At 37.6% G+C, this 12,471-nt stretch overlaps 1 protein-coding gene across 3 annotated transcripts; it reads left to right on the forward strand.

Annotated features, from left to right (window-relative positions):
- The first annotated feature begins 3,144 nt into the window (after positions 1-3,144).
- LOC113234344 (small VCP/p97-interacting protein) lies at positions 3,145-12,222 on the forward strand. 3 transcript variants are annotated; one of them, XM_026469649.1, is made up of 4 exons: positions 3,145-3,204; positions 3,719-3,883; positions 4,004-4,045; positions 12,208-12,222. In XM_026469649.1, exons 1-3 carry the CDS (start codon positions 3,145-3,147, stop codon positions 4,016-4,018), a joined length of 240 nt encoding a protein of 79 aa, XP_026325434.1. In that variant the 3' UTR covers positions 4,019-4,045; positions 12,208-12,222. The 3 variants fall into 3 exon arrangements, with proteins under 3 accessions (XP_026325434.1, XP_026325433.1, XP_026325431.1); XM_026469648.1 differs by lacking the exon at positions 12,208-12,222 and adding an exon at positions 4,648-6,583; XM_026469646.1 differs by lacking the exon at positions 12,208-12,222 and having other exon boundaries at positions 4,004-6,583.
- The last annotated feature ends 249 nt before the right edge of the window (positions 12,223-12,471 follow it).

The following is a 12,471-nucleotide window of genomic DNA, read 5'->3' on the forward strand; positions in this document are numbered from 1 at the left end:
TCCATGGCATCATTATTTGTATATTTGTGTGCGTGCCGACGAGCGTAAATACAAGTTGCTTACGCCTACATGAATTTGGTTTTTGCCTCACTTGTGACAGTTCGTTTGATATGAAACTATCATTCTATGCGTTATTATTCTAAGGCTATAACGTTATTACACTACAATCATGAAGTACAATACAATTAATCGCAATCTAATATTTAAAAAAATTATAAGCTTGTCTGAAAAATGAGAACATTTGAAAAAAAAATGTAAATTAAAATCTTCAATATTCCGCAATGTACTTATACTACTTTATCTCTAATTTCTACATGATACAGTAGCATCTGAGAACTACAAGGCGCCTTTAACGCGTATCTGGTTTCATTAACCATTAAAAACAAGAATTTTAGAAAAATATAAAAATACTATAATGAGTCAAATATCATCTTTATTATCATTACTTCAGCCAAAAGACGTCCGATTGCAGAACTTTTTGGTGGAGGCCTGTCCTCCACCAAAAATCGCCAGAACGACCGGTCTTAAAGTTAGGTAAATAGATAATAAATTATTTATTATCTATTTACTTAACTTTATGAAATAATTTGTGATTTGCGCAGGTATTGTGTTGTTAGATTTATGTAAGTGCATGTTGTTACGAAATACTGTTCATTATTCGTTTATTTAATGCCCGTGTATGATTTGTCTGAAGATATAGATGGAAAATTGTAATGGGCTTTATGTTTATGTTACTGTTTTTATTAAATATAAGAAGCTGTTGGTTTTCCATGAATGAATAAATAAATAACAAATGTAATTGACATAAAACCAGAGATAGACATGCGTCCGGGTTTTAACCAGAAGCTTTGTTAACGCCGGTCTTAAATCGAGTTAAAATTAATTACAGCGAGTTAAATTAAATTGAAACGATTTTATCATCAGATCTAGGTACATTTATGTGATAAACACTGATAATCACACTATGCCAAGCCTGTGTCGTGGTTACAATGTACTACAAAGCGGTTTTATATCTTATTTAGTTTATGTTTTATTTTGAAAACAAATCTTCGGACGCCAATATTTCGGAAGAGATCAAAACGCAAATGCGGTGGTTATGATTTAAGACAAGGAGGGCATAATGGCTTGAACTATAAAAATATATTTTATACTTGATTTTGTGGGGCGAGCGAGCAGTGCCATTTCTTTCTACATAAGTTTTGTTTGTAATGCTCCTCCCTATCAACCTCTTGGTTGTGTGGGAAGGGTACTATGACTTATGCGGACCTGCACAGTGACCATCTAAGTTAGGTCCTAACCCCGGATCAGCGCGTTTGCACGGACTTCATCCGGTTCTCTGTAGGCTTTAGGTGACCCGCCCCAGACGCACGTACAGCACCCTCCCTATTTTCCAGATAGGAACCGGAGCTGCAGGCACGCTCACTTCCCGTCGCACTCCACACGACTAACGGTCGCCACCGCTGAGCCACCGACTGCCATCAAATCTCCTCATGGGTGGCGGAGCTGTAAAGCACGCTCACTTCCCGACGCCGAATGTCTCCGAACGGCGTCTCTCCAGTTCCCATATTCCTATACGGCCCGAGGGACCAGAAACAGTCTAGCTCGTCCGCTACTAGCCAAGTAGCCATGCCAAGTAGCAGTCTCCTGCGACAATATCGGGACATAGCTACCGACTTAAAGGTCAACTCGTATGCCCCGCGCGTCTCCCCGCCTCAGGCCCTCAATTAGGCTGCTACTGGGAGGAACGCCTCGGCCACACGCCACCGGAGCAGACGAACGTGTTCGACCCTGTAGCTAACCACAAACCCCGGCGAATTCATACCCAAGTCCGGGTCCGCTAGAGACGCCCGTGACGGCGTATCACTGGCAGATGGCAGGAGAGAGAGCCCGGACGCCCGCCGCACCCTGGTCTTGCCGTCGAGCCCGTAGTCTCTCCGGAAAACCCTATCTCTCGAGTCAGTTAAGTTTTAAACTTAGGAAATGGTAATCTTAATAAATGCTCCGGAATCTTATTGTTACAGTTCCCCAGTAAATAATCGTTTACTTTAGTTAAACGAAAATGTGGTACTATGAGTTACATGAGGATTTATTTGTAAGGTTAATATTATGGATATCAACTCTCTTTACGGGCATACAAAATATTTTAGTAAATTTACCGTGATGCCACAGTTATGATACCAGTCTCCTTAAACTTTTCTCTGAGAACCTAAACCATAGACGTATTTTATCTTACAGTTTATCATATAACCCAAAAGCCTGTAGTGGTAGCCTGGAAGATTTTGCTATTTAGCAATATTTTATATTTGTTCGTGTGCAATAAATAATATTTCTATTATATTGTATTATAGCACTTCCGCTGTCAGCTATTTCCATGTTCACTTATACATTTCTTTGAAAAGTAATAAACAAAAACCGCATAAATAACAATGAGAATAATTGTCATGAAAATTTTCAGGAAAACGACATTTTTATTAATAGTAATAACATTTTCATGGCGTTTCGTTACTATAAGAAGGAATTTATCCTTATAATTGATCCTTTCGATTGACAACTAAAAATACAGGATATTTTCGTGTAGGGTCGTTTCGATTCCCAGATGAGGCAAGCAACTTTCAAAAATCTTTGAATGCTGACCTTTGTATTACTGACTTTTAAAAATAAAATAATGTGTCCATGAAGCAATATATCCTATAAACAATAATGTAAAATACTTTCCCTCGGTATCGCACAACTCTGGGATATCCTACAGTGGAGTTACACAATAATTAATACTTTAGAGGAACAAGTACTTTAAAGGAAAACTAAACAAAAATCTAACGTCCATGTGCCAAGAAAAAATATTATGTATGTTAGTTTTTAGGGTATGTATTTGTGGGTTTTTGTAACCTGAATACAAATAATAAAATAAAATAAATTACACGCTGTACTACTCTGCCTTCAATAAGCAAATATAGACAACAAAGAAAGAAAAGTAATTCAAGGTTCCATAACATTTAAACGAATGAGATTTGTTAAGAAACTTTTTAGACGATATTTCTGATGTCAAACTTTAAGTTGTTGACGTTGGTTTGTTGTTAAAATTATAACCTATAAGAAACTTCTTGAATATTTGTTACAAGTGTATACGAAGTGTTTTTGTAAGAAATGGGTGCTTTCGCGTCGTGTTGTAAACCTTCGGCTTCTGATGTTATGACGCCAGACGTTGTAAGTAGTTTAATCTCGTATTAGAAGAGCATCGATTAATGTGTAAGAAGTTTATCTTTGCTTCGTTGATGAAGAACGTTCTACCTACTGATCGTTGTATAACACGATGCCATCAGTAGGTCCGTCGGCGGTGAGCAACAGATTGCCGGGACGCTCGGGATTTTCCAACCGTTCGCCAGAGGCCGCGTTATGCACCGGGTTACTGCACTTGCGCCGTGCAAACCAACCCGTCCGCCTCCCTTCATGTAAATCGAAATCACCATCGCTTACTTCCAGTAAGCTGTTATTGACGATTCTATTTTTAGACAGCTCCTCGCCCTGCGCCGCCCAGGCGAGCGTTGTTCAGCTCTGCTTCTCATTGTGGAAGCATCTCCGCGTTAGTTTATCGCTTTTTGAGGTGATCTTGGCTCCTTTGTCCTGTGAAATACTTTGTAAGTGTTAGAGGCTTTAGCAGCAATATACATTGTATGTTAAAATTGTAAAGATACTCATCATTGTGGTTCTTTTGTGCCAGGAGACTAGGCGGCGGCAGCAGGTGGAGGCTGCTGAGCGTCGCCGCCAGCAGGAAGAGGCACGTGGAGTCAAGGATCCACAGCGTTTGCAGCGTCAGCAGCTTAAAGCGGCTGATACTGAGAGAAAGGCGGAAGAACTTAACCGGGAAGGTGGAGCTACATTGCGTGTAAGTGTCAAGGCTGCTAAAAATTGGAAACCAGTGATCATGCTCTTGTGAATTGAATTTCATTGACTTCAGTTTGATACCACAGCGTATAAAATGTCTAATGAAGCTTTTTTTTTTCAGTGGCAAGCGCACTAGCATTCAGCAGGATGGACGATTCCGAAAGTGAGTGTCCGAAAATTCATCTGTTATATCCTAATCTAATTTAAAACTTAATTATCATATAAAAGTGTGCCTGCTGGTGACAACATTATATCTGAGTGGGTATTTTCATGTTATTTGCATTGACTTCTTTTTCTTGTTTTTTAAGCGTGCAATATTAGAAATTTTTTTTATTACTGTAAACTAAGCAAATATTTGTAAAAAAAATGGGGTTCAGACAAACAATTGATTCTCTGGGCTGAAACAGCTGAAGTTTGTTGGAAGGATTTAATTCACTTAGACATTGTTATTTCACCCGGCATCGAGCGATTGATTGCGCATTCCGCAAGGCGATTGCGGCGCCATTTTGTCGAACGTTAGTAAAACCACGCCCAGAGCCAACGCCCAGGCGTCTTAACAACAGCCGCCATTTTGCTTGCGAGTTACGTAACGCGTTCGAACTTAAAAAAATTTTTCGAGCTTAGCTTTGTTGGTCTGCTATCCTGTTTTCTTAACACTCCGGATAAAAATTTTAACTGTTAGACAATACCTGCATGTCACTCTCCTGCGATTGTTTAGATAGGAGTAAGCTATCCATTATGAAACACTTGTAATTTGTTTACTAGGTGCCAGTATCACTGTATGTTGCCGATAAGCGATATTTTTACAAATATACTATATACTTTTACCAGGTTTGTATAAATTGTATATCATAATTAACGTCGTAGTCAAGTAGAGCGCAGTCAAAATGTCGACTGTTGCCTATCAGCCCTTTATGTGGGGCATGTACCGCCTTAACACATCCGCATTTAGCAAATCTGAGTTCATAGCCGTATGCGAACAAATAATTATGATATGTGTAACGGTCGTCGTGCCATGGATGCTTCATTTCTTGCTAATCCTATGTAGGGTTAAAATATGGAGCTTATATTTGATGAAAACGCCTGATCAGGTGCCTGAAGAACAACCGAACAGGCCTGTAAGGCAAAAAAGGCCGAATCGGGTGCCGCGAAATTATATCCGGCGTAGGAGCGCGCGGCGCCGGCGGGTCAACTAAAAAACGCAGCCGTGACCGACAAATTTCAAACGACAATTTTCAGGTATCTGTGACAATATTCCAAATCACATATCAGACTATTTAGGGTTTGACGATTATTAGTAACTTAAAAAAAAAGCTATTCCCACTGAATCGTGACGTCGTGACGACAATTTATTAGTTCACGGCGAGAGTAGGGAGCACAACACGCACAGACAATGATAAATAAAACGTGACGATAATAGTAGCTGCGATTGTCTGTCATCTCGTTTTTATCGTGACGTCTTATTTATTGTCAGAGGACTGTCGTTCTAGCTCTTCGCATGTCTTGACAGGCTGTCGTCGTAACGTCAAAAAAGTCATGAACAGCAACTAAAGTGTTGTACTCTAAGTGAAGCCACGACACTTTAAACTGCGCGGCTATCTGTCATCACGACATAATGGAAATGCGCCCTTAGGTTGTATAAGCTCAACAGTGCATTACCGAAATTGGATTGTGAATTTTTCTTTTTAAAATTTAATATTTTTCTATTCATATCTATATGTTGTTAGTAGCGATAGTTACTTGTTGTGGTCAGAACATTCTCAACTCCGCTGTGTTGACGACGGCGCTGTAGTAAATAACGACCTCAGTTAAATGTTCGCGGAATAAGTTGTAGTGCCGTCGTATTTCGATGTGTTTACATTTGGATGTCTAGTAACAATACGTGTGTAGTCAATGTAGTGAAACACGTTCGTTTGGTACTTAATTTTAAAGCTAACGACTTAGAATAACGATTTTGAAATGACGAAGAACATTTAGTCGATCTTACGTATTATACGCGCATTTGCAGAATGGATTATTTTATTAAAAACATGGCCTAAAATTTTAATATACTATATAAAAATCATAATAATAATTTTGTACCAAGTCTTTTCCATAACATTGTTATAAATTCGATAAATATTTATAAAACATTATAATAATAATTTATACATCAAACAAAAATTTGTGTTATATTTGCACGAAATCAAATATAGGTAGAACTAAAATCAGCTCTAGTACAGTTTAGCGGTACGCGGAGAACTGTTCCCATTTACGAAACAATAAAAAATGTATCTATGCGAAAAAAGTTGTTTTGAGCACATCACTCGTAATTAAATTTAAAAAAAAATATGTTCGGGCTCATTATCAAAATAATGATCTCCTTTTTGTAAATAAACGTAACTTTTTTATATGTCTTTTAAATTTATAACGTTATATACACAAATAAAAAGTAGTCACGTATCTAGGGGCATTATGAAAATGACCCCCGTTTTAATAACGTGAATTGACAAACAAAAGTTCTGTTAAAAAGCTACGTCCTGCAGAGACTGTCTTTTAAAACATTCGTCACAAATAAACATCCGCCTGACGCTCCACCATATTGAAACGGGTTCTCATGGGCACGGTCGCGAAAGCTGGGCTCTACGTGGCTAAGATTGTCACACTTATAGTGTAAGATATAAATGTATTATTGTTTACGATTAAATATGCTCAATGTTTGCATGTGCTTTTTATTTCGCATACACCTCCTAGTAGGTACTTTCACCTTCTGCTGTGTTGTAGCGTTTGAAAATATTTATGGTTGTATCTCAGTATGAAAAGACGTTAATTCACGGAGAAGATAATTGTTGATTTGTCCCATTTTGAAAAATCGTTGCCCCTTTATAAGTACTTAATGTGGTTCTATATCATTCTGAAAAGGCGTTAGTTCACGGAGGATATAATTATCTAATTATTCCATTTTCTGCCTCCTGCCTCCTGCCTCCGTGGCCGAACGGTTACCATGCCGGACTGCCACGCAGAGGTCCCAGGTTCGATTCCCGGGCCGGGCGAAATATTTGCATGACCTACATTTCTTTCTCTCGTGAGTTTGGGTGTAATTTGTGGTTGTCTATGTGTGTGTCCATGGCACCCGCGACACAGGGTTTCCCTAGTGCGGGGCTGTGTTGAGTGTGTGCGTTATTATATTATATTATTATTTTGGAAAATCGTCGGTCCCTTTAAGGACCTTATGGTTCTATCTCATATTGAAGAGGCGTTTATTCACGGTGAAGATAATTATCGATTTTAACCATTTTGAAAAGCCGTTGGCCTCTTTAAAAACAGTTATGGTTCTATCTCATTCTGAGACGTTAATTTACGGACCAGACTATTCTCGAGTTGTTCCATTGTATGATTAAATTCACGAAACCGTCTAGAACCGCCCAGCGTAGTTACACTCTCCAAACGTAACTGTCGAATTGCCATGCGATTTTTAGTGAACTTTTGTAAATCGACAGAATACTTTTATAGTAATTTACAAAGTTTACATAACAGAGTTGTTTAAAAAAAATCGTAGATAAATATATCAATGTTGGTACGGTATTTTTTTATATAAAAAGTGCCTTATACTGATATTATGGTGCGGTTTTTGTATAATATAGCAAACTTCAAACGAGAAAGGAATTTCATGTTTCAAAAATAATAAATTTAACGCTCATTGGGCGGGAAGGTTATAAGTTTATATTTCACGAAAACGCCCAGAACCGGTGAATCGTAAAGGTGTCATGTCGTATTTTGTCATGATAACACCGAACTATACACATACCTGTTTACAAAACCGACAAAAACTATTGTAATTAGTTTGGGACGTGTTACCTCACTCACAGCATTCTCGCCCGACCTAGCCTCTTTAAATTTTCACTTGTTTCGATCTTTACATAAATTCTTTGAATGGACAACACTTTGATTTGACTTTGGTAATGAAATGATCATTATACATACATATATATAAAGATGGCAAAATAATATAGATCATCAACGAGGCTAATACTAACATATCGCAGGACTATATATTACTATCATCATAAACAGCATTTTTTGTTCCATGACTTTTTAATTTTAATCACTCACTAAAGATGTTGCCTTACTAAAATGGAAATTAATGCACATCTTAATTGTCTTATATTATCTATTATCTCGATTAATCGGCAGTTTAGTCGAATGAGCCATCGAAGAGCAGAATACCAAAAAATTGCAATGGCAATCACTCAAACTCTTAAACTTTTAGTAGAATGCCAAACCCAGTGAAGGTGAAATCGTATAACATAGCTGCGAATATTTTTTCATTCAGTTAATTATCCCACCCTCCCTCCGCATAAAATTAATAAAATAACTAACACAAGCGTAACAACACACACAAACCGTCACCAAAAATATACCCGACACGTGTTTCGCCTCTCCACGAGGCATCCTCAGGGGCTGTTGACTGCTCGACGTTCGGCAGTCGAGCAGTCAACAGATGAGCAAATTAATTTACTTCCATTTTCATTAACATGGACCTCCGCAAAGTGACGCCTGAATGTATTAAGTACAAAATCCTGCCATTGACACACAAAATAAACACAAGGTGATTTAAAATTATCAGACATGGATACTCGAAATTGTGCTGTTGTATAGTTGGACGATTGATTTATGTGGCATACCAATTAACTAAGTTTATTTATTTTTGGAAGATTTACAGCGAAATTTTTAACAATACATACATGTTAAGTAACAGGTGAAAGTGCTAATTACAAATCTCCAGTTGTAACTTAATTTAAAGGAGTGTCCGTAAGTACTTTGACATTTTAGAAATAAAACGTTAGACCACCAAATGGTTCCATATTCGAGTCACGCAAATCGCGAAACGAGTGGGGTGGCTTTGATTCTAATCTACTTATGTACTTATCCACTAAATGGATTACTTAACAGCTGTTATGTGATTGCTGCTCGCATAAATAAAGTTTTTTTTAAACTCTATATTTATTTAGGAGCTCAATGCCATTACAAAAACGATACATCATGAAAACACTTAATAAAATCCAGACAGACAAATGAAAATACTACCTAACCAAACATGTGTACAAAATCTTCGCGGCACCACCACGTTGGCTCCGGCAAAACGGATTGAAACCGTAGAAATTAAAATTGAAACCACCCAACATTAAATGTACAGAAACCAGCGTGTGCACATATCCGTACCATCAATCGTACATCCTCAGAAATTTTACACTTTTTACTTCGCAATTCGGTGAATGCACCCTCTGCATCAAATACGAAAATTTCTTAAAAGAACGAGTCCGGATCGAAGCCTATGCGCGCTCATAATTTTACGTGGAACAAACCGAGGAACACGAGGCGGCTCACTCAAAATTTAGTTAGTTTGAATTGTTTTTTTTTAATTGGCTCAAATTGAATAGGAATATTGATTACACATTTTTCACAGTACAAACTCGATTTTATAAATATTGATGCCTTACATACATATGACTAGCAAATTGATAAGGGATTCTCAAATAGAATACATTACTTTTCCGGCTCTCTATATAAGCTGAACTTAATTACTGTCACATAATAAATCAGCCACAACGCCAAGTACCAAGTTCTAAGTGCTAATGTAGGGAGATTCGGTTGTTCCGTTTTAAATTTCGTGTAGAGCAAATTAAAAGCATATTTTTAATTAATTTGCTTTCTTTTATACCAACCTTTTTTTAAGTTTTACTATGGATATTTTACCATTGGTCCGAAATAAAAATTAAACATTTTTGTATATATAGTTCCAGTACCGCTAACAAATGAAACTGTTCAAATCAGGTAGTTCTCACAATCTTTTTTGGAGCACAACATTCGTAATCTACGCCTGATGTATTTAAAAAAAAATACAGTAACACAAAGTAAAAGCTACATAAGCCTGTTAACTTTGTCAGAGAATAAATAAGTAACGAACGAGAGAGAGGTCACTCTCCGCCCCTCCCAAGCTTTTATTCCCACACCGCGCCCCTCATATGGACGGTTTACATTGACGGAATGGCAACAAGGCTGTCAGCGAGCCGTTCGCTAAGGTAATTTTGAGATTTAAACTTCGAATTTTGAATATAATGCGATTTTTTTAATAGATTATTAAGAGATTGTTATTTTATTAAAAGAGAATATATTAGCGTAGGTAATTTATGGTAGTGGTATTCACTTGTTATGTTCAGTCTTTTGTTAAGATACTAATTTGACTTTATTTAACTTAACTGGTATCATTTACTGTTGTTTTAGTATTTAATACTCCATCGCGCGTAATCAGGAGCGTAAAGCTGGACCCGCAATCGTGCGCGATTATCAGTTTGACAGTTGTTAAGCTAACGTTCTTTCGCGCGCGAATACTCGTTTTCGTTTTTGTTACAACGGAAAGAGCGTCCTTGTAAAGGCTAAAAGCTCAGGATAGATCGCGTGAAACTGGCGCATGTTGGAGTGCGCGATTGCGCGCGCGACGGATGTGATAAGTTCCCCTTTTCCTTTCATCGCCGCGCGCTCAATCGAGCACAACTGTCTGTAAAGCTCGTTAATTAAAAATGCAAATCAAATGGTCACTAATTTCGCTCTCAACATTACAAGTAAGTGTATGGCCGGCGAATGATTGCAAAAAGTCATTGGTATATATTGATAATAGCTGTGATCCAGCACTTTGCCTTGAAGTACTCCGTAAATAAGCTTTTTGCGAGTAGAGTTTTTGTACGAGTAGATTGAAGTCTTTGTATTCGAGCAATTCTATTAGAGAGTGCATTCGTTCGTCCAAAGGATTTTAATTACCATCCACCCTCTCCCCTCTCCCTCTCGAACGAACTGACCCGTGCCCGGAACAAACAATTGTGTAATTGAATTCCATGTACTTGTGTACGTATCCACTACGAAATTTCCTAGTGCCTATTAATTTGATATCACCCCGGAATTCCCTTGCATTCATTGCAAGGAAATAGTGCAAAGAATCCATTCCTTTGTGTAAAGCTCGTGGTCGGCAGTGCGGCATTTCCTTTGTTTACAAGTACTTGTGCGATGTCCGACAAGCCTTTCTCTAGCACGCTGGTGTCTTTGCTAAATTAATATTTCTGTGTATTACATAGATACATTTACGAGTACCTACATATAAATCAACATCTGAAGTGATCGATGCGCCGAGGACGACCCGGCCAACGCAGCTGCATAGCGCATGCGTGCAACCCGGGATGTAATAAAAATAATTACCGGCGGGAGTGCGCCGCGAGGCATCTATCGATCGGCCTGCCCATCCATCCCCATCTAGGTGGTTGCTAGGTAACTAGCGCAGAATCTAGATTTCGCAGGTGAATATGTACACTCGCTGCGAAAAGTGGCTCGTTCGTTCGTACATTAGTATTATATTCCATAAATAAATGAAAGAACATAGTAAATTTTTCCGAATTTAAATCGCGTATATTTGTTTTTTCAAACAAACCAACATTTCGGGCCCTTTACAGGTCCCATGGTTGACTCGCAATTTAAACCCGGAATAATAGTTTCATTTCCTATGTGTAACAATCGCGAAAACCTAAGAACTCGATAAATGAAGGAACATTAAAAATAACTATAGTAATTTTTGTGGGGTTGTTTAAATTATTCAGAAACGGCTTAATATCACTTTTCTTTTACAATAGCACGTGCATGTTGTTTGTAGGGATTGAGAGGGTAACTTTATAATGGCCGCTTGCGTATGGTTATACGGTAAGAATCAATCGTCACATAAATAAGTTATATCGTTTTGCACCGATTTCCAGAAATTTCTAAGGGTGTAAAGTTAAATTTTTCCATTTACACCAAGATTATTTTAGCTTAACATACATTTACGTAGACACGCGAGAAGCCAACTGATCAATTTAATCGTAGGAAGATCATGTCTAAAGATCATTTAAAAAACAAAAACCCGACTACAAAAATATTTTTAGTTGGAAACAAATAATTCACCCCCCTCACTATTTTGATTATTTTTTTATAGCTCGTGACACTCCCCTCAATGAAGACGAATCTAACGACACCTCATATGTCAAAATCCATCAAGACGTTTAAGATGTATTTAGGAGACATATTAAAGCTGCTATTTTACGCAAACAAAAACTTGGTATTGCTGCCTTCCAGCAACAGTTTATTCTTCTAATTTATACTAATGAAACACTAACATTTAATTTGATTATTCTATTTTATTATTATTTCTAGGTAGACCTAAACTAACAGTATTAACCATAATTAATTTGTTTCTATAGACACATTTAATTTTTAATTTTATTTTTTCCTTTTTATGCCGCTTAACGGAACACTCCTGCGCAGCGGTTTCGTCGTTTTTCACGTTTCCTGCTACTTCGAGCGTAGCAGAATATCAGTGTGCTACTCTAACTGAGCAGCAACTACGCTGAGCTACGGCCGTTTTGTCACCACAGCGCACACATGCAATGCGTTGCGTGCTTTTGTGTTGTAAAAAAAATGTCTTGTTTGTTTGTTTATGTTTTATCATTGTTATTATATTATAGCATAGGTAATGCTTGTATTGTAATTTTCTTGTGTAATTTGAGCTGTGTTGTCCTTTTTTTTTTT

Source organism: Hyposmocoma kahamanoa, unplaced genomic scaffold, assembly GCF_003589595.1.
Source record: "Hyposmocoma kahamanoa isolate Upper Pololo Valley unplaced genomic scaffold, ASM358959v1 83077, whole genome shotgun sequence".
NCBI classification, from domain to species: domain Eukaryota; kingdom Metazoa; phylum Arthropoda; class Insecta; order Lepidoptera; family Cosmopterigidae; genus Hyposmocoma; species Hyposmocoma kahamanoa.